Raw genomic sequence first — 23,132 nt, forward strand, 5'->3', positions numbered from 1 at the left:
AATTAGACACTTTAAATTTAAAAATCACACTAGCAATTTCCTACAAGGAAAACCTCTATAAAATGTTCTATAGGTGGCACTCCCCCCCCCAAAGATTAGCACGAATGAATAAGGGGAAATCCTCGATATGCTGGAAGTGTGGAGAGACCCTTGGGAATTACTACCACATGTGGTGGGAATGCCCAAAGATGCAAAAATTTTGGAATTTACTAAAGAACTGGCTGGAAGAAATTTTGCTAATAGATATAGAGGTCAAACTGGAATTTTTCTTATTGGGAATTATAGAAAGAAAATATAAGAAAGATACAAATTATTTATTACTGCATATACTCACAGCGGCACGAATAGCCTTCGCTCAAAAATGGAAAGATATTCCAACTGAAGAGGAAACATTACTGAAAATCTTTAACTGCGCAGAAATGGACAGACTCACTTTGGAACTCAAGGATAAAAGCGAAACTAAGTACTATAAAATCTGGGAACAATTTTATGATTGGATAGATAACAAGAGGGTAGCCAAGACAAATGTATAGTGTTAGAACAAAAATATAGATGTTGTTATAGATAAATGTATATTTAAGAGATAAATAAATATACAGAAATAAGGGGAAAAGTATTAATATCATATCATATTATGCTTAAATAGTGAACAAAGCTTAAGAACTATATGTTTATATGAGTACTAATATTACTGTAAAGTGACGGAAGATGTTTGGAACTAGTGATGTCATATCTATGTCCAATGTTTTTTTAATTTTGTATTATTAATTAAAAAAATTAAAAAAACAAATTAGACACTTTAGTGCAATTTAATGCTTTTAAATGTAAAAGTGCCTGAAACAATGTTGGTGCCTATGGAAGAAACCAAAATTATATCCATCTTCAGCCTTGTGGTTATAAACAAGTAAAAGCTTGCATTTCAGTGAAGATATTTCAGACCTCAGCTTAAATATAAAGATATCTACTTCAGGAAGGACTTGATTACGGACAAGTGAAGTAGTCACAATCTTTCTAAAAATAATATGGAAGTGATTTCCCATTGCTTTTATCCAGGATTTTTTTTAAAAAAATATTGTTATTATCAGTCTGGTCTTTGGCCCTAGGTACAACTTGATGTTCTGTCATGCAAATATTAAGCATTTCCAACCTGCACAAGTCATTTTTTTTAATAGCAGAGCCTCCCACAAAATTTGATTTGCTTCCACTCTAATATTAGGTTTATCGATTTAATGGTTGTCTGCAGGCTATTAAAAATTGAGTTATTTCAGAGAGCTTTATAGGAGATGGGCTGATGCTATCAGCCTTACCGACGGTCATGTAATTAGTTGGTTTTGTGTTTATCTCTCTTTACCATGACTGTATTTATAGGGCTGGTGCATGTGAACCAAAGAGTATTTTGGGTAGCAGTGGAGTACCGCATCTGTTGGAAGAAACATCCTTCTAGGTTCTGCTCCAAGTGGGGAAAAAGACACTGGAAACATGGAGACTGCTTGGAAAGATGATTTAATGGTGGACAGAATCACATGGCTTGAGTTCCTGAACAGAAAAGGGGCTGATACAGTAAATCTTCGGGTTTTTATGCTCTCTCTGGCTCTGCATTTCTTGGGGCCCCGAAAGAGTATCCTGATTGGTTGTCAGACTCCCAGGGGGTGGGGGCCTTGCTGGCTGATGGTCACATGTGGTTCCCAGGTCACATGTGGTGAGTTTCTGCTGCTATTGTGTAGAGGGCTAATCCTATCTTTGGCAATTCCTATTATGGCTCTGCCTGAAGGAGGTAGATCTTTGTTATGTAGAATAGACTGGCCCAGGCCTTAATGGCCCATTGACAAAGGGTGGGGGCAGGAAGATTCCAAACATGCTTATCCCAGGGAAATATAATATTCTGCCTTTTTCATATTTCCTAAAATATTTCACTCTTCCAGGAGAGGGGTGTGTGCTAACTTCCTACACATCTAATTAATAAATATAACAATTCGGCTTGCTGAATGTAAAATGATTACAATTCAACATGAATGGATTGAGAAACAATTGAGCTTGTAGGAGTTCAATTGCTAGGCAACTGTATCTAGAAAAAGGAGGAGAGAGAATAACACAAAATGCAGTGAAGTAGCAGAACACGATTCCAGCTCTGTGTCTACAAAGAAGTAAATAAAATTAGAAGAGGAAAACCTACACCCACGCAAACCATCTTGGGCAATGCCTGCCTATAACTAAAGGAGAGCCTGACCTTATCCATACAGCTGATTTCAGAGGATTTTTTTTTTACTTCAACCGGCCAAAGGATTATAGCAAAAAAAGTTGAAGGGGGTGGGTGCTTAAATTTCATGTTTGAACTGCCAAGACAGCGAGCCATTAGTACTAAGCATTCGTGAGCCTCCAGAAAAATAGATTTCATTTCAGTCTAGACCATGAAGCGATGACTTTGCCTTCTGGAAAATTTGTGTAAATAAGGCGGCTGCTCTCCCGACTTTCCCTCCACTCTTCTCCTCTCTCCACACACACAATATTACAGGGGAAATGCTGGACCTTCAACCCCGCGCGTAAACAACCCCAAACACCTTCCGGCTAAGCCTCTAATATTCCAGTCAGGCGATTACCCCTTCTAACTATGCTACAATAATTCTAGTAAAAATGCTGGTAACTCTAAGGATGCCGCATCTATTCGGTTTCTTGCAAAGGGACAGCTTGTCTCTTCTCACCCACCCCCATCCCATTGGAGAAGACGCCCGCCTGCCAAAGCAAATGGGAACCCACTAAATCCCCCGAGAGCGCGGGTAGGGTGGGGTGGGCGGGGAGGGCAGAACCAAGGCGGGAAACCAAAGCATCCGGAGTCTTCAAAAGTCCGAAGCAGAAGAGGTGGGATCACAGCAGTTTATTAAACCGAGGTTGCGGCAGGCGGAGATCCAGTCCAATCGAGTCGAGGCGCGGCGGGGACGATGGCGAGCGAAGGCGCTGCTAACGGCCAAGGGAAAAGCTTCCGCCCCGACGGGGCAGAGCCGCCAAGTTCAGCCGCGGTGCCCATGCTGCCGGCTCTGGAGGTGTCGGAGGAGCCGGAGAAAGCGGCCACGGCGGGGGTGCTCAAAGGGAAAAACAAGGACCCCTCTTACAAAGTCCTCTCCCTGGTAAGGAAGCTGCGCGCTTTCGGAAGACCCGAAAGGAGGGAAGCTTTTGGATTCCACTTGGAAGGCTAGCCGGCTTCCAAGTGACCCACTTCAGGATGAGCTGGCTGCGGGCTTCTCTGAGGCCAGAGAAGGGAAAGGTGGGGGTTGAAAAGGATGCGGAATCGACCAAATTTGCTTAAGGAGTTTTTTTTTTTTATTTATATGCCGCCCTTCTCCAGAGACTCAGGGCGGCTTACAAGGCGTTAAGCAATAGCCTTCATACTTCCGTATATTTTATACAAAGTCAGCTTATTGCCCCCACAAACCGGGTCCTCATTTTACCTACCTTAGAAAGGATGGAAGGCTGAGTCAACCTTGAGCCTGGTGAGAATTGAACTCGCAGTAATTGCAGACAGCTGGAAGCTAAATACTACCTTTAACAGTAACATTAGTCTGCATTAGTCTGCTGTGCCACTCAGGCTCTTTTTTATTTTTTTATTTTTTTTGGCCCAATTGGTTGGCAACAGAAAGCTACCCGGGCTTTTCAAGGAAAGTGCACGGAGAAACATTTTGCGTGGAGAAGGTCCAATTCTTTGGGTAGGATTGGCAGGAAATATGCTGTCTGATTCCCTTGGATCGCTGTTGGGACTCAGCGGTAATCACAACAGTCTGGTTTGTGTGTAAACTTAAAGCAACTCTCTTGTTGCTGTGCCCTTTGATACCTTCCTGTTTATAGTAGAAACTTTCCCCAGGTAATGAAACAAATCTGGAAGAGGCCAGGTCACTGAAAGTTGATCTGTGATGTGATTATAGACACCTCTGACTTTAGGAACTACAAAGTTTTCTGGGCCTTGGGCAAGTTATTTTCTATCTCTGGGGACCAAGACCGTTGATTTCATCAGATGGGGTTTTGGTACCTTGATTTCTTCTTAAAAACATTTGTAACCGTAAATAATACATAGAAACAGGCTTCTAAACATGTACAGCAGTGTTTCTTAAGGTGCAGTCCTAGGAGTGTGGACTGTAGTGTTGACTTCTCTCAGGATTTCATGAAAGCTTCTTTCAGGGTTCCAGGGAAAAAAAAAATCATTTACCAGCATATGCTGAAAAATAATAACAGTATTAAAATCCCATCACACTATTGTGAGAAGCAGAAGTGCAGTGAATGCATTGTTTTTTTAATTTTTCATATGGTAAATATTGATAAATATAACCTATACGAACATAAACTGTTTTGGGGTTCCACCATAATTTTTAAAAGAAGGAAGAAAAAGGGTTGAGAAACATCGATGTGCAGAGTGCAATTCCTTCCGTATCAGCTTCTCCAGAAGAACTACTGTACGTGGATGACAGAAACAGTAAAGGGTCTAGTTAGGGAAGGGTTCAAACAAACTCAATGATTTGGTCTCTCGGGTGCAAAGTATTATATATACCATCCTTAATCATGTCCTGAATAATGTCCAAGAGGTAGCATTGCATGAACTATTTTAAACATATCCCTTGTTGAGACAAGCAAGTGAATCTTGGATGGAGAAGTCTCTTCTGGAGCCAGAATTCCCAATGAGAATGGCCATTGGGGTGGGGCATCACTTGAAGAAGCCTACATTATACACATTATGCCCTTTGGAATATACTTTCTCTAAAGGTGAGGTGGGCCCCCATTCTCTTGACCTTTCAAAAATATCTGAAGACTTGAATCTACCAGTTCATTTGGGGTTCAAAAAGGAACATATGACTCCTGTGGGTCTTGTTTGTGCCCTGAAGGCTCCTTCCCTGCCTTTTAATTACCTTTTATGTTTGAATTCTACTATTTTTGCTTCTATTTTAATTTTATTTTATGTTCAGTTTTTAACATTTTATTTGTATACCACCCAGAGTTAAATCTGTAAGGGAGAGGTGCAGTTTCTAAAATACATAAAACAAACAAAAATGCACGCTATATGTTGGATCTAACAGGCTCGTATTTTCCAGTGCCAATTACACTTTAATTGCCTTTTGGTACTTGTACTTTGTAGTTAAGAAATTGAATTTTTCATCTTTCTAATTCACATTTAATTGGGATTATCCTATTGCTGGTTTTACAACTTCAGTACTAGAAGAACAGCTGCTTCAGATTAAGTAATGCAGTAGGACAGATTTTGTCTATGTGTCCTTTACTTTAACTTCTTTGGTCTGAAGATGAGCTATATTATGGATTTATCACCACAATTCGGGATGAAATAAAGAGAATGTATAAATAATTGAATTAAGAAAATTAATATGACCTCATTCTGCAGATGCACTTGCTCTCCCCTGTCATATTTCAAATCTGCATTCCTTATGTCTGCCCTTTTGCAGGACTTTTCTGACCCACCCTCATGTTATGGGTTGAGCGCTTGTCTTCTTTGGAACAGATGTGGGATCGTGGAGGAAAATCTATCTGACCTATCCATCTGACATTTTTTTGAGTCAAAAAACCAGCCCAGCTGCAGTCAATATTGTTCTAGAGAGGATATTCTTTTAAGATTAACTTTCTGCTTAAAAAAAAAATTGGGGAAAGTATCATCATCCCAGAATTAGGAGAATGGGGCAGTAAATCATTTTAGTTTTCCTTAATCTTTTAATTTGCAAACAAGGCTCAAGCTTTGATCCCAGGTATTGTCTAAAGGATTTAAACCAAATGGAGAGCAACCAGGGAGGTTGCCTTTATAATTAAGATCTTGTCACACTAAGAAATCGGTGGCTGGGTAAATGCTATAATACTTCTGTTGCTGACTAACAAAGTGGCTCAATCTTCCCAAATGTATCTGCCTGGGGGGTCTTCAGAAGATTGCTTTGGAAAGGGAACTTACTGGTATCAAGCAGAGATTTTGATTTCTTTCAAGTAGTGTTCTTCACAGCTCAAATGTCCTGAATGCTTTTCCAATTCTAAGCCTGGGTCAATTAAAAGCACACCCATAATTACACCACAAAAGTAAGCCTAATGAATAGGGCTGATACCTGTCAGCGAGAACAATACCCACGTGGAAATTAAAAATAATAGAAAGAACTAAAAAAAGCTCTTCGCTTCCTATCTCCCATCTGTGAGTTTCTCAATATGTCATTAGAGTTATTGCTGGTTTGGCTGTTTCTGTTCCACGAGTACTGTATTGTGGTTTCATCCTGTCTGAGCCTACTACTGAGCCTACCTTTCTACTGTGTTTTCCCGAAAATAAGACCCTGTCTTATATTTCTTTGAACCCTGAAATAAGTGTTTGGTCTTATTGCCATACACTCAAAAGCCCGATTGGGCTTATTATCAGGGAATGTCTTATTTTGGGGGAAATAAGGTAGTGGGCCTCAAAGTTTGTTCATGGTAAAATTTCTCTATCTCAACTGGTTTCCTTCTGTGTAGTAACGAACAATTATGGTACTTGATTCAAACATCTCAACAAACTGAAATGTTATGAGGTATTGTGATCTTTGTAAAGGGCCTGACTATGGCTGTGTGAAGGAAAGAAACATAAAATTAGAATGGGTTAATTACTACACTATTTTAAAATCTGTTTAAGGCGGCGATGTCTTAGAAATAGGCAACTTGATTTATTCAATTAAATGCCTTGCCAAGCACAGGATAGAGCAGCAAGCATATAAACAATTTTTTAAAAAACAACACTTTTGTAACTTTAGCAGAACACTCTGCTTCTTAAGAATCTCAGCAATCGTTCATACATATTCATTTGTTATTTTTTCTCTGTTTGCTTTCCAGTGCCATGAAAATATACCTGAAATTTTGAACACAGGAATTTACATTTGAGTTAGGCTTAGAATGCCTAGATTTGTCTATGGTCTTGAATCCTATCAAAATCGGATGTAAAGTCTCCAACTCCTCACCCCCTGCCCCGCCACCCCATTCACACACACTTTTCACTTTTGCAATTGCATGACCTTTTTTTTCTTGAGTTCATTCTCTAATGTCAGCATATCCTTTCGAACATTGACAGCATGACCACTGGGAGCAATTTAAATTTGCCTCAGGACAGAAGTTGCTTTACAATTGAGTACCAAAGAAACCCAGAGCTCTTATTTGTGGCACAGAATCTTCCCTTTAGAAGATTGGCTCATATAGGCCGGTCTGGTACAAATTTTCAGCCATATGAAACTCTCTAATTAAGTGCATTTGCTTAAGTTATATACACTTTTGTACTGAGCTCAGTAATCTTCATCTGGTCCTACATATACAGTATGCATTCCACGCATCCTCTGATTGTATTTCTGCAAACTCCATTCTTGTTCAGTATAAATAGTCCTTTACTTATGGTTACAATTGAGGCCAAAATTTCCATTGCCAAGAAGAGAGTTAAGTGACTTTTGCCTCATTTTATGACCTTTCTTGCCACATTTGTTAAGTGAATCACTGCAGTTGTTACGTTAGTAACACGGTTGTTATGTAAATTGGCTTTGCTTGTCAGAGGGATGCAAAAAGTTACCACATGACTCCAGGACATCTTCATAAATACATGCTAGTTGTCAAGCAACTGAATTTTGATCATGTGATCACGGGGATGCTGCAACGGTTGTGTCAAAACCAGTCATGTGACTTTTTTAATGCCGCTGTAACGTCAAATGGTCACTAAATGAATGTTTGTAAGTCAAGGACTACCTGAATAGAAGATTATTGAAACATATATAGCACTTCATATTGTTTCCTGACAATAGGGAATGTAGGGGACGTTGGTGGAAATCATCAGTCATTCAGGAATGCTTCAGTAATCACAATAATATTTGAGACACAGTGCAATGTTAGGCTTCCTTTAGGCCACATCTGTCTAGTTACTTTGGTTCATAGAAACAGGACTTTCTCCTGCACTTGCATACCTCAAGTTAACTAAGCAACCTTCTAAGAGATTTGGATGGTAGTGGAAGAGGAAGAAGACATGTGTTCCATTGGCATATTCACACCCAGTGGTGGGTTCCGCCTGGTTCCGCCGAGCCAGTAGCGATGACGATATGACATCACCGAACTGGTTCTCTTTGTTCGGGAGCTTGGCCCTCCTGCCCTGCCCACTTTATTCTTACCTTTTATTTGGCCCCATCCCCAATCTATTCGCTGCCTCCCGAGTCCCAGCTGATGGCTAGAAGGAAAAAAAACTTTTTAAACTCTTGCTGCGGGGCTTCAAAGGGCCGCCCTACAGCTGATCAGTGTTAAAAGGCAGTGTGGTGGTAGACTGGTGCCTCCAAAAACAAATGTGTAGACGCTCCAAGAATGAATGGGTAGACCAGGACACTTGAAAAACAAATGGGTAGACCAGGACGCTCCAAAAACAAATGGGTAGACCGGTACAGCTCTGCAAGCAGTTAAAAGCCTGGTAGACCAGTACCTCTGCTAAATCCTAAAGAATTGTCACATGACCATCAAACCACGCCCACAAAATAAGCCACGCCCACAGAACCGGTAGTAAAAAAAATTTAGAACCCACCCCTGTTCACACCCATTGATTTGTCCTAAAGATAAGTATGGCTTATAACCATAGATTTCTGTACTATGTCATCTGAACCAAGCTAGTTGATGTATATTTTTAATTCTGTTTATATGACATTCTTTAGAAATGAGTAATAATTCAGGGAAGACATAAAACTTCAGAAGAAAAACATAATGACATGTAGTTCAAGACCGAAACAGCCTTGAATGAATTCAAATGGTGGGAAGGTTCTTATGTATCAATTAATAGCTACAAGAGTTCAAGGTCTAAAAACAAGATTCATCATTGGCAACCTTCAGTCTCAAAAGACTATGGTATTGTGCTCTGGAGAGAGGTCCTGAAACAGCATTTGATGTGACTAAAAAGGCCAATTCTAGAGTGGCAATCCCTTCCACACTGAGGACAGATACATTCTGTCTCCTGCCCAGCCCCCAGATTTCGCTGGTACCAGGACTGCCTCTTTGCCTCAGCCTGCCGAACAAGTGTCTCTTCAAATTGGAGAAGGCCATGCTGCGTTTTTAGCCTCCAAGCTGAACGATCAGAGGTCAAGGTTTCCCAGTCATTAATGTCCATTCCCAAGGCCTTTAGATCCCTCTTGCAAATATCCTTATATCGCAGCTGTGGTCTATATAAGGATTGCAAATATCCTTATATCGCAGATTAGGATCTAAATATTCACTAATTTTATTGATAGTCTGAATGATTTCTGAAACGTAGAATCATTATACTAACCTAAATCTCCATGGAGGCTGTTGAAAAAACTCTGATATTTTTCCACTTTGACTGCTATGTTCTGCTTGACTTCTTTTTCCTTCACCGTTTTTTTTTCCACATTAGCTTGGAGGAAGAGAAAAAGAATGGAGCCAAAAAGTTTGTGATAGCACTCAGATAGATTACAAGACAAACTGTAGAAGCTGAGTAGCAGTGAACAAGGATTATTCTGAGGAAGATAGTTTATTTTTTATTTTATATTTGTTTTCATCTAAAAATGAGAGAGAGAGAGAGCGGGAGGAAGGGAGAGAAAATATTGTTGGGTTTTTTAAAAAAACAGCTTAATTGGGTGTCAATTTGATTCCTTTTGTGGTCTTCACTGCCTCAGTAGGAAGCAGCACAGTTAAAATTCACTAATAGAAATGAGAGATACCAGAAAGAAAACTGTGGGATTTGCATATAACTCAAAGGCATAATTATCTTTTATATGTGTTTTTTATTTGTAAATTTATCTATGTCACAAAGTTTCAGTTGCCCTAGCCTAGTCTAATGCTCTAATGTCAACTGACACAGCAAGACATTAAAAACTGGGCTTTTCCATCAAGCCCGAGGCCTGTCAGTATGAGTGAGCCTGTTTTGTATTGAATTGGTGAGTGTTCTTGACTGCTGTTTTCTGCTGTTTGTTGTTGTTAGTTGCGAAGTCGTGTCCGACTCATTGCGACCTCATGGACAATGTTCCTCCAGGTCTTCCTGTCCTCTACCATCCTCTGGAATCCATTTTAGCTCACGCCTACTGCTTCAGTGACTCCATCCACCTCATTCTCTGTCGTCCAGTTCTTCTTTTACCCTCAGTCTTCCCCAGCATTAGGCTATTCTACAGTGAGTTCTTCCTTCTCAATAGGTGGCCAAAGTATTTGAGTTTCATCTTCAGGATCTGCTGTTTTTAGAAGAATGTTATTTCTTTTGTTTTTAATTTTTCATTGTTTTTACTCTATTTTAATGGCTAGCTACCACAAGTCATGCACATGAGATGGATAGCCTATAAATTAATTAAGTAAATCTGTATTTTGTAATTCTTCTTTAATGCAGCTCCAGCATTTCCTGGTTAAATCTAGTTTTTCTAAATGTTTGGGTTACTGTTTTCTTTTGTTTACTTTTCCCACTGAGGCTTTTTCAACCACAGGAATGTTGCAAGATCGTTTGCTGCACAAAGCAAAGGACTGGATGGGGCCTCTCACCATTCTCTCTATAAAACCCAGCGTAACTTGCAAATTATTCTTTCTCCAGTACTACTGATGATGAACTGTCATCTTCCACTACAATTAAGAGCAGAATGTTCCACTCCACTCCCTGCTCTTAAGTACCTGCTGCTGGAATCACAGCCTCAGTTTTCTTCCTGGCAGGAAAACAAATATAGTGAGAATGGCATTGGGCTAAAAAAGAACTTCAGTCAGAATTGTGGTATAATTGATTTACACCACTTTTACCTGGAATAAAATTCCACAGTTATCAATGAAATTTAATTTCAAGCTATTTTAGATCTGCAGATCGAGTTTTTGAGATTTTCTTTTCCAGAAATCCTTATCTTATCCAAATGTATTGATTTATAATAAAAGATGCATTAGGAATTTTTGTATTTTTTGTATTTTGCAAATATAACTAAATTCATATTTGCTTATTGTAGAGTACAATCACAGCTCAAAAGTCTTCGTGGAAAATAATTTACTCTGAAGTGGCAATGAAAATCTTGGAAGTAAATAAGAGTACCGTATTTTCTGGCGTATAAGACGACTGGGCGTATAAGACGACCCCCAACTTTTCCTGTTAAAATATAGGGTTTGGGCTATATTCGCCATATAAGACTGCCCCTCTTCCAATGCACACCAAATAAAAATTAAAAAACATCAACTGGCTCACCTACAATGTAAAAGCAGCTGTGCTAGACCCAAAATGGCCCCTGTAACAAGCAGGAACCTCACAGCCACAAAAAGCCCCCCCAAAAAACTTTCACACTCTAAACACACACAACACAACACAACTGGCTCACCCACAATGTAAAAGCAGCTGTGCTAGACCCAAAATGGCCCCTGCAACAAGCAGGAACCTCACACAGCCACAAAAAGTCCAAAAAACCAACTTTCACACTTTACACACACCAAATTCCACATACAGCTTTGTGAGATTTTGTGTGTTTGTGTAGTTGGAGTGAAACACTACAGAAACACACTAAATCTCAGAAAGCTGCACAAATATTGTTTTGTTTTATTTTATTTTTATTTTTATATGAAAGCTAAATTTAAAACTTCCTAAACTTTAAATAGCTAGGTCTAAAAAAGAACAACTAAAAAACCCCCAATTGACTATTTTTTTTAAAGCTCCCAAAGGGGGAAAAAACTTACCCAATAGAACAGGGGTCTCCAACCTTGGCAACTTTAAGACTTGTAGACTTCAACTCCCAGAATTCCTCAGCCAGCTTTGTTTTGCTGGCTGAGGAATTCTGGGAGTTGAAGTCCACAACTAACTCCTTGCTTGATTGCAGGCAGGGAGTTGCTTGCTTGCCTGAATAGATTCAGGCAAGCAAAGCAAGGCAAGCGTTGCGACTAGCAGCTGAGGTAAGCAAGCTGGAGGAGGAAAACTTCCCTTTTAAATGGCTCTGGCCATCCCAGCTGAGTTGCAGGGAACTCAGCTGGGATCGTCAGAGCTGGGATCGTCAGAGTAAAAGGGAAAAAACTTTTTTCCTTTTACGTGGTTTCTGGCAATCCCAGCTGAGTGATTGTCAGAGCTGGGATCGCCAGAGCCATTTAAGGCTCGTCAGAGCCTTTCGGGCTGGTCTGCCTGGTTACAGGAGAACGACACCCGGCGTATAAGACGACCCCCGACTTTTGAGAAGATTTTCATGTGTTAAAAAGTCATCTTATACGCCGGAAAATACGGTAAATAAATAGCATGAAGAGAGGTTTTTGTGCATTCAGGTGCACGAATCTCTTCCATTGAAGACTGTTTTATTTATAGTTGTATATGCAGTCTCAAACAGATATATAAACAGTCTTTGTTAATAAGATGCTGTTCTTTGGACTTATGGAGATATACGGAAACCAGGGGTCAACTATTTCAATTTAATTCCCCTTTTCCATCTCTGAACACAGAGAAACTTCTGCAATACTATATCGCTATTGAAAATGGTTATTCAAATACTGTTTACAAGAAACATCATTGGTGCTTCTGTATTGTAAGCTTCTGTAGAACTGGATTTTTGTAAGCAGCTTTTCATGCTGTTTATTTTAGAAATAGTTGTAGTCCTCGGGTTTACAACTATTTGTTTAATGACCAAAGTTACAACGGCACTGAAAAAAGTGACTTGTGACTGTTTTTTCACACTCTTGACCATTGCAGCAACCCCATGGTCATGTGATCACTTGGCAACTGGCCAAGTGATCTTGGCAACTGGCATGTATTTATTGTGGCACTTGACAACTGGCATGTATTTATTGTGGTTGCATGGTCCTTGGGTCATGTGATCATCATTTATAACCTTCTCAGCTGGCTTCCGACCATCAACATCAGTGTGGAAAGCCAAATTTGCTTAATCATCAGGTGATTTACTTAACAACTGCAATAGTTGACAACTGTGGCAAAAGAGGTCATAAAATGGGAGTAACAACTGCCTTGTTTAGTAACAGAAATTTTGGGTTCAAGTTCAACTGTAGTCATAAATCCCATATTAAATTGCATATCCCAGAAAATTTGTTTTGTTTTTTTTGAAATAGTCCATCTCAAGCCATTTGCCTTAACCTTGCCTATTAATTTCTTCCCTCTTTGACAGTTAGCCATATCTTTTCACATTTGCCCTTCACTGATCAACTTGCTGTAAACATGAGAATATTTTTGTAATGTTCTGAGGTTTGCGGTGCTGTGAACTAGCCTGTCTGTGGTTTGCTGTTGAACATAAATCAGTGTAGTTCCATGGGAACAAGGTCCTTTCCACAAGACTTCCTGACTGCAGGGAAAGATTCATTTGTTTCTTTTCTAACCACAATGATTCCCTCCAGAGTTTGCACTGGGGCAAACAATACATACCCATTTGTAGTATGACACTATCCACATGGGAATGCTAGAGAGGAGCCAGTATTTTTATTTTCTGCTTATGCTTTTTGGAAGATTTTATTCTTCTACTTATAGCAATAGCAATAGCAATAGAACTTAGACTTATATATCACTTTACAGCACTGTAAAGAGCTGTAAAGCGGTTTACAGAGTCAGCATATTTCCCCCAACAATCTGGGTCCTCATTTTACCCACCTCGGAAGAATGGAAGGCTGAGTCAACCTTGAGCCTGGTGAGATTTGAACTGCCAAATTGCAGGCAGCAGACAGTTAGGAGAAGTAGCCTGCAGTACTGCACTTTAAACCACTGCACCATCATTCTTCCTCCATAGGAAAAAACCCACCTCTTTATTATTCAGTCAAATAAAGTAGTATTCCCGTTCAATATTTGGCACCCTTCAGAATAATCTCTTTGTAGTCAATGATACCAAATCTGTTTCTTATTTTAGTTGAAGAGTGAAAGTCAAATCTGGCTCTAGGTTCTGCCTCAGTTTACCTTCCCAATAAGCAACTGAGTCGGAAGATCATTTAAAAGCAGTTTATTAGGGTACCCTGATCAAGTGGGTCTCTCTAAGAAAAAGGAAGAGAGAGAATCTTGAGCCCCATGTTTCCCTTCTTTTTATAGTTAACACAAAGAAAATGCAAGAAGAAAGTTGATTGGATGGAATAAAAGTAACCTCCCCTTTGCATAGAAAGTCAGTTACATGTAGTCAAACATGTTACATATTTGCATCCCATAATATCACACATGTTCATTAAAATGAGGTCTGACATTAGAAGGGGCGTCATTGTAAGGAAAATGAGTTGTTTAGCATTCAGAAAAGAGATAAACCAGACCCCAAGTTGTACTAAAAAACTTTTCTTATCTGGAGTTAGACTCCAGCTTGCTTATCAGTTTAGGAATGTTAATAGCTAATAAATCTGAACATCATTTTAAAAGAGAGAAAATAAATCAAATTAAAATACAAAGTAACTATGATAGTTAACAAATAACAAAACCCATGTTATTTTCCCCTCAAGGGTAAGATTTAAATGATAGCTTTTAGCAATACTAGAAATTATTTTAAGATAATACCGAATAATCTGCCTTCCTCAACATAAAACATGAAGAAAAAAGAGATTCAAAAACTATATTAAACTGATATATTTAATGAAGTGTATTTGAAGAAAAAAAGATGTCTTATTTGTAGGACCAACATGACATCATTCTAACGACTTGCTCATTCCTTTATAGAATTCTTTATTGGCCAAGTGTGATTGGACACACAAGGAATTTGTCTTCGGTGGATAAGCTCTCAGTGTACATAAAAATACATTAATCAAGAATCATAAGATTCAAAACTTAGTGATAGTCATAGGATACTAAATAAGCAAATAAGCAAATAAGAAACTACATAAAGCAATATAAATCATAAAGATATAAGCAACAAAATTATAGTCATAAGTAGGAGGAGATAGGTAATAAGAAGGATGAGAATACAGTAATACAATCTTAGTAAATAGTTTGACTGTTGTGGGAATTATTTGGAAAGGAAATTATTTGGAAAGGAAAGCTTGGAAAGAGGATTTCAAAGTGCAAATGTTTGGCTGACCTCTGCCATTCGGAAGTATAATTCTCTAGTATTCTCTAGGCCAGCCTTATGCATCATGCAATCTTCTAAATCAGTGTTTCTCAATCTTGCCATTATGTGTGGACGTCAACTCCTAGAATTTCATAGCCAGCAAGATGACTGCAGAATTCTGGAAGTTGAAGTCTGCAATATTTTAAATTTTATTTATTTTATTTATTTATTTTGTCGAGTACATATTAGATAATATATATAAGTATAAGCATGAATTGAATACATAAAATGAATACAATTAAAGGGAACATTAGGACAGGGATGGTAGGCATCCCTAGCTGGTGCTCTTATGCTTGCCCCTTACAGACCTCTTAGGAATGAGGTGAAGTCAACAGTAGCCAGTCTAAGGTTAAAGTTTTGGGGGTTTTGGGATGAGACCACAGAGTCTGGTATTAACAACTCTGTTACTGAAGTCATATTTTCTGCAGTCGAGTTTGGAGCGGTTCACTTTAAGTTTGTATCTATTGTGTGCTCGTGTATTGTTGTGGTTGAAGCTGAAGTAATCATTGACAGGTAGGACATTGTAGCAGATGATTTTATGAGCTATGCTTAGTCATACCGGTGAAAGTTAAGAAACACTGATCTAATTATATTGGAGAACTCCATCATTGGCCTTCCTTTATGGAAGTCCAATACAGTTGGGCTTTCAGTGAGATTCTGTAGATGTCCCCAAAGAAGTAGGGACAATGCTGCAATAGTGAACAGCAGCCAATGATTGTTTTTGTCTGGAGAAACCTTTTCAAATGAAAGAGAGACTGAGAGATCATCCACCTGCAGCCTGGACAGCTGCTGTTCAGGAAAAGACTACATGATGGAAGTCTTGTGGTCTATTCATGAATAGAACAGCTGAACCACACAAGAAACATCTCACAATTTATAATGTGCAGCCTTTTATAAAACATTTAGTTCAACCAAACTCTATTTTCTTAATCACTTTTGGAAACAATAAAGTTACAGTGGAATTTTTTTTGAAAATAGGATGAAAAAAAAAGATTATTAGAATATGCTGATTATAACCAATAATCAAAATAATGGTTATTTTTTTCTTTAGAATTTCTTTCTGAATTACTAAAAGTAAAACAAAGAGGAAAGAATACTTTTAAAACACTTTAAAACAAAATCAAACAAATAAATGTGAAATATATTACTGTGCAAATTCTTGATGGATAGACAGTCTCAAAGAACACCATACTATATTTCAATGTCATCTTTCCAGAGCTGTAGCAATAAACATTTGGTAAACTTATCTGTGTTACGTTGACTTTACTTTTAAAAAATGTGCTATCTTTTTACCAGCCAATCAACCCATTGCTTTAGTGAGTTCTGATGAATATAATTAGTGTAGTAGATTTTCTTTTTTTTTTTTGAGAAAACTTTCTTTTCTGTTCTAGGTATTATGCGTCATTGTGCTTACAATAATCTTAGGATGTATATTTGGACTGAAACCTAGCTGTACAAGAGATGGTAAGTAGTAAAAATGCTAATAGAAGAATAAATATATGAGTTTTAAAAATATCTCCACGTCCCCAAAGATTACATTCATAGCATTCCACACTGGTCCTCTGTACATACTGAGTAACGGCTTGTCACCTGAACCAGATCCAAAATAAGGTACATCCTACTTCTTGAAACACCTACATAAAAGCAAGAATTTATATATAAGGATAACCCAGGCATGAATAAAGTAATTTAGGCAATTGAATTTTTCACTGGGCTTCCTCTGGTTTAACACGAATGTGCCTAGTTGTCAAAACTTTTCCATTAGGTACTCAGTACAATACAAATTATGAATGCTGTTAGTAATATTTTTATCTGAACTACTATTTAATTAACAAGAGCCTTAGTTAATTAATCAAATGAGATTTTGATCTCATGCAAGTCACTGGTAAGTATGTTAGGACCACAACCTTCAATTACATTTTTATGTATACATCCTTGAAATAAATCCCACAGCACCCATGCCAGGTCCATGGCATTATTTTGCACATATGACTAAATATACTCAGCCTTGAATGGGGTCAAGGAAGAGCTATTGCTAAACCACCATCAAAGTTTTCCATGGAAATGCTTTACTCTCTTGTTTTTTTAATCTCGCAAAAGGTTGACTCAGCCTTCCATCCTTTCAAAGGTAGGTAAAATGAGGACCCAGTTGTGGGGGCAATAAGCTGACTTTGTATAAAATATACAAAAGTATGAAGGCTATTGCTTAACGCATTGTAAGCCGCCCTGAGTCTCCGGAGAAGGGCGGCATATAAATCAAATTAAAAAAAAAAACTTATTTTAAGTTTAAGCGGCCTCCTCCCACAATTCAGAAGGAATGAGTAAATGAAGCTGTACTCAAACCAATCAAGACAAGGCTTCAATTAATCCTTTTGGGGAGAATAGGCAAGTTTAGATCTAATAGGTCTATATCGGGGGTGTCAAACTTTATTTCATTGAGGGAGCCATCAGTGTTGTGTTTGACCTCGGGGGGCCAGGGTGGGCATGGCCAGCTCAACATCACTTGTGTCGGGGCTGCCTGTGGTGGCCCGATTGCTCTGCCAGCGAAAACATGTTTCTGAGCTCTGTTTTTTTGCCTGCGACAGCCTCCTGAAACCCTCTGCCAGTGAAAATGGAGCTCGGGATGGCCGCGTTGGCAGAGGCACCATGTGCTGGTGCTTCACTGCTTCCAGGGTCGCCCCGTGGGCCAGATCTAAGCACCCTGCAGGCTGGATCTGGCCCGCAGGCCTTGAGTTTGACACCCCCGGTCTATATGGTCTCCATTTGTTGACGATGAAATTTAGACAATGTGCACGCCTCCAATGCTGCTTCCACATCTATATTCATAGACAGATTCAATAGCATTTATATTCTTTTAGACTGAGAATGCCTATTTACTTTTCTTAGGAGGTTAACAAAAAGGGAGTTACTAAAAGAGGAGCCTGAGTGGCCTAGGAGGCTAATGCCTCCTAAGGCAGCATTTAACATCCAGCTGCCTGCAATTACTGCGAGTTCAATTCTCACCAGGCTCAAGGTCGACTCAGCCTTCCATCCTTTCTAAGGTGGGTAAATTGAGGACCCAGTTTGTGGGGGCAATAAGCTGACTTTGTATAAATATACAAAAGTATGAAGGCTATTGCTTAACGCATTGTAAGCCGCCCTGAGTCTCCGGAGAAGGGCGGCATATAAATCAAATTAAAAAAAAAAAGAGCAATCCATGCTTTCATGCACGTGGCTGCTAAATCACCCTGAAATAGAATATTGTGTGCAATATGTAACATTGAGTAAATATTAAAATTTTCAGTGAAAACTTGCAAGGGTCGTTGCTATGAAAGAACATTTGGAACCTGCCGCTGCGACAAGGAATGTGTTGAACTTGGAAACTGCTGTTTAGATTTTCAGGAAGCTTGTACGGAACCTGGTAAGCAATTTTTTTTAAAGTTTTGTTTTATTGCTTTCATTTCATTCCAGCTGAGTGTTTCAAGGAGTTGCGCTTCTGGATTTCAATCATTATTTCTATCTGTTTCAATTGTGTATGTTTCCATATGTTTCAGTTGAATAAATTCAGTCAGAACTGATGGAAAACCAAATTGAATTAATATATTGAATCATATTTTGCCTGATTTTTATATTCCTAGTAGAGGTCAGAATGAAGATGTGGGTTATAGGGGGAGAAATGGACCTTTCTTACCAGTTTCTCTTCTGATAAATTCAATATTTCATGGCTGGCCATACCCACCATGGCCATTATTTTCTGAAGAGAGGACCTCTACCCCATGGCAAACCATTCTGTGCCAGTGCCAGTAATATGCTCTCCAATTCCACATTGATTCAGGGGTGAAATGTAAAATTTGTTACTACTGGTTCTGTGGGCGTGGCTTGGTGGTGGTGGGTAATGTGACTGGGTGGGCGTGGCCAACTTTTTTTTTTTTAACTTTTCAAAGCATTTTTTTCTAATGTTTTGAAAAGCCTCTCTGCCGATCAGGCAACTCAGCTGGGATCGTCAGAGAGGCTTTTTAAAAAATACCTCTCTGCCGATCAGGCAACTCAGCTGGGATCAACCTTCGGCCAAGAGGTTGCAGAAAAAAATGCTTTGAAAAGCCTCTGACAATCCCAGCTGAGGCGTGCAATCATCAGAGGCTTTTTTTTTAACTTTTAAAAGCATTTTTTCGTCAGAAGAGCTTGTAGAAAAAATGCTTTTAAAAGTAAAAAAAGAAAAAGCCTCTGATGATGGTGCGGCATGAGGGGGGGGGGGGCTGCAGGGATTTTTGCTACCGGTTCTCCGAACCACCCGCCACCATCGCTACCAGATCGGCGATCCGGACTGAACCGGGAGCATTTCACCCCTGCATTGATCAGTCCAAAATGATTCGAAGGTCTGTTTTAGATGTTTAGAACCTATGAATTCAAGGTCTCTAAAGGTAAAAGTTCCCCTGCACATGCATGCTAGTCGTTTCTGGCTCTAGGGGCGGTGCTCATCTCCGTTTCTAAGCCAAAGAGCCAGTGCTGTCTGAAGACGTCTCCGTGGTCATGTGGCCAACATGACTAAATGCCGAAGGCACAGAGAGCACTGTTATCTTCCCACCAAAGTGATCCCTATATTTCTACTTGCATTTTTTATGTGCTTTCAAACTGCTAGGTTGGCAGAAACTGGGACAAGTAACAGGAGCTCACCCTGTTACGCGGCACTAGGGATTTGAGCCACTGAACTGCCGACCTTCTGATCAACAAGCTCAGCATCTTAGCCACTGAACCACCGTGTCCCTTTCACCGTGTTCAGGTCTCTACTCAATGTTTAAAATATTGAGAGAGTGCATGGATTGGGGAGTAGGAGAAATATATTGGTAGGAATATTGGGAATTTAAATTGGTTGGATAACTTAAATGATGGCATTAGGTCTTCTCCCAGACTGGTGGCTCCTTGCTCAATATTTTCTTGAGTGCAGAAGATACAAAAAGAAAATTTTCCTTTTTTGTTTTGTAGCCTTGTAATAATTTGACATGCAATTCCACGTACAATTTTTATCCAGCCCAGACATGTTTAATTTCAAATAGTATCTCTCTGTTACAGTTCAGATATGGACCTGCACCAAATTTCGATGTGGTGAGAAGAACCGGCCAGAATATCATTGTTCCTGCTCGGATGATTGTGTGAAAAATAATAATTGTTGCGTCAATTACGACTCTGTTTGCCAAGGTAAAACTCCCTGTTTGCTTCTTTCTTCCAATAGCAGCAGTGCATTGGACTGTTTATTCTACTTACTGTTTATTCTACTTTTTCAAGGATTTTGAGTTAGTTTCTAGGTCAAGAGCTATGATTTAAAAGACTGCTTTAAACATTCTTTTCTAAAGAAAGCACAGGTCAGGGTCTATTCAAACTCAGAATCTATTGAAATTATTATTATTATTTTAATTTGATTTATATGCTGCCCTTCTCCAGAGACTCAGGGCGGCTTACAATGCGCTAAGCAATAGCCTTCATTCTTTTGTATATTTATACAAAGTCAGCTTATTGCCCCCACAACTGGGTCTTCAATTTACCTACCTTAGAAAGGATGGAAGGCTGAGTCAACCTTGAGCCTTGGTGAGATTCGAGCCTGCAGTAATTGCAGGCAGCTGTTCTTAATAACAGGGTGCTTTAGGCCACTGTACTACCAAGGCTCTTGAAATTATTGGGATAAGTTGGTTACAGTGTGACCAGAAACTGGCTGATTTCAGTGGGAGCTGAGTTAACTGGTATCTTATTTTATGTGCCATAGCAAGCATTTGGTTTTTAAGCTAAGGGATAATGTTTTGTTGCTGACTCCATATATAGTAAGCATCTGCTCTGATAGTTCATACATAGTAAGCTTGTCTCTGACTAAGTGTTTTTTATCAGGGCAACCTGGTCTGCCCAAATATGGGACGGAGCATACTGCTTCTGCTTGTCCTCTGACGGTTGCAGAATTTGGGTTTGGCTAGTCTAGAGAAAATAAGGACTAGGGGGACATGATAGCAGTATTCCAGTATTTGAGGGGCTGCCACAAAAAGAAGGTGGGGTCAACTTATTTTCCAAAGCACCAGAGGGCAGGACAAGAAACAATGGATGAAAACTAATCAAGGAGAGAAGCACCCATGAATTAAGGAGAAACTTTCTAACAGTGAGAACAATTAACAAGTGGAATAAACTTGCCCTCAGAAATGATGGGTGCTTCTCAAGGATGTGTGCATTCTCTGTGGGATATCAATTTGCCATTTGCCATTCACTCTAAGTCCAGAAATATCCTAAATCTTCAATCCAAAGCTCCTTTAATCAAGGGAATTGTTTAAATCATTTTCACAGTCCTGACCTTCCTTTCTAAGAACACGGCAAGCTTCAGTATAGTCAGCCATGCTCCTCTTCTTTCCTAGCGGAGGAGGAGGAGGAGGAAGGAGAAGCATTTAAATGGGAGCATCAGATGTGGAATTTAGGAAATGGGAGCTAAGTCCTTTCTCCTCTCATGTTTGCTCCCTTGTATCTCATTCTCCAGTTAGTTTTCTCATGTTCTGTCTCAGATCGGACCTGGGCTAAGGAAAAGACAGTGGCTTGGCAGCATATTTTTATTAGAGGGCCAGTGGATGGAGTAAATTCTAAAGACAGCACCTGTGTAGCTTTTCTGCATTAACAAGCAATAGAGACCACCAATTTGAGATAACCATTTTAAATATTATAGCTTTTTCTTTAAAAAACAAAACAAAAATACAAATGGCTACACCTAATGACCTTTTTATTGTAGATGTCATATGTAACTATAGTGATATCAAACCTGAGATCCAAAAATAGTTTTAGAGCTGCAATGCCCATTTGGCTTGTGATTAAAAAAGGCTTGGAAATCTCATGATATATGTGAAATTAGCAGGAGGTTAAGAAATAACATAAACGTAATAGTTTCCTAACTACGCAATTAATAAAGTATCAAATAGGTTTTACTCTTTTGAAAAACAAAATAATGTAATAAACTTCTTTTTTTAAACAAACAAACAAACAAGGAAAGACAAGTTGGCTTGAAGAGAAATGCGAAGACATCAGTGAAAACCAGTGTCCAGAAGGGTAAGGAAATTTAAGATGGATTTTGCAACTTTCTAAAAATCAGTGGAGAGAGGATGATGATGTGGTATCAAAACGTCTCTTGCAAGAATCTTGATGAAAAATAGTTCACCCCAAAACCAAATCTTTAATAAAAAGTATTTTTTTTTTAAAAAAAAATACGAATTTATTCCTGTAACTGGTGGTCTTCCATTCATTCAGCAATTGTTTGAACTTATGATGGTGCTGAACAAGGGTACATATAACTAGTCCTCAAAAGTTCAGCATCATGACACTTGCGTGATTGCAATCCAGGCACTTGGCAACCAGCTCACAATTGTGACATCGCAGCGTCCTGTGATCACATCAGTGGTGGGTTGCCCCCGGTTCACACTGGTTCTATAGAACCGGTAGTAAAACCGGCGGGAGGGTCCGCCCACCGACCCCGATGTCATGCGGCCCCATTGCGAACCGGTAGTAAAGTAGGTAGAACCCACCCCTGGATCACATGATTGCTCTTTGCTACTTTCATTGCCAGCTTCCCAAAAGCAAAGACAATGGGAAAATCAGCAGGGAGTTGCAAACGGTGACCATGTGATGATATCACACTTTACAATGTCATGTGATCCACTTAATAATGTCAACCGGAAGTGCCAGAATTGCTGCCACTAAATGGTGCAGTCATGTGATGTCACACTTTGTGACCATGTTGCTTAGTGATGGAAATTCCAGTCCAGTTGCCATTGTTAACCAAGGACTACCTACCCTTCCCTGATTTACCTCCATGTAAATCAGGCAAGGACATTACCTCCGTGTGCACGAATTTACATTATATTTTTCATCCCCGTAATTGCTGTTATAGCTTCTTCTTTCCCCACTGTTCATGTTTGTGGGGAAGATCTGATGAAAGATACTTGCTTTACATAAAGAAGCTTACTTCCTCCCTCTCAGGTAGAATGTTGTGTAGATTGGCAAAGCCTTTGTTACTGTAGCTTTCCCAGCTTAGAGTTTATAAAAAATGTGGTTTTTAACTCCTGCAGCTCCCATTGTTATGGCAGCTGAGGTTCAGGTTTTAGAGGGCATCAGGCTGAAGACAGCTGATGTAGAAGAATAGCGAGTTTTGTTGTGGTT

The 23,132-nt window shown here is 39.3% G+C and overlaps 1 protein-coding gene across 1 annotated transcript in view; it reads left to right on the forward strand.

Annotated features, from left to right (window-relative positions):
• Window positions 1-2,818: 2,818 nt before the first annotated feature.
• Window positions 2,819-23,132, forward strand: part of LOC117666270 (ectonucleotide pyrophosphatase/phosphodiesterase family member 1-like) — a 50,744-nt gene continuing 30,430 nt past the window's right edge. The window contains exons 1-5 of the mRNA XM_034418823.3: window positions 2,819-3,122; window positions 16,370-16,442; window positions 18,262-18,378; window positions 20,028-20,153; window positions 21,965-22,025. Coding sequence (XP_034274714.1) covers window positions 2,937-3,122; window positions 16,370-16,442; window positions 18,262-18,378; window positions 20,028-20,153; window positions 21,965-22,025 — 563 coding nt within the window. The 5' untranslated portion in view covers window positions 2,819-2,936. The remainder of the gene's footprint in view (window positions 3,123-16,369; window positions 16,443-18,261; window positions 18,379-20,027; window positions 20,154-21,964; window positions 22,026-23,132) is intronic.

The sequence above is a fragment of the Pantherophis guttatus genome, chromosome 1 (genome assembly GCF_059756535.1).
Source record: "Pantherophis guttatus breed Tessera chromosome 1, ASM5975653v1, whole genome shotgun sequence".
Taxonomy (NCBI): domain Eukaryota; kingdom Metazoa; phylum Chordata; class Lepidosauria; order Squamata; family Colubridae; genus Pantherophis; species Pantherophis guttatus.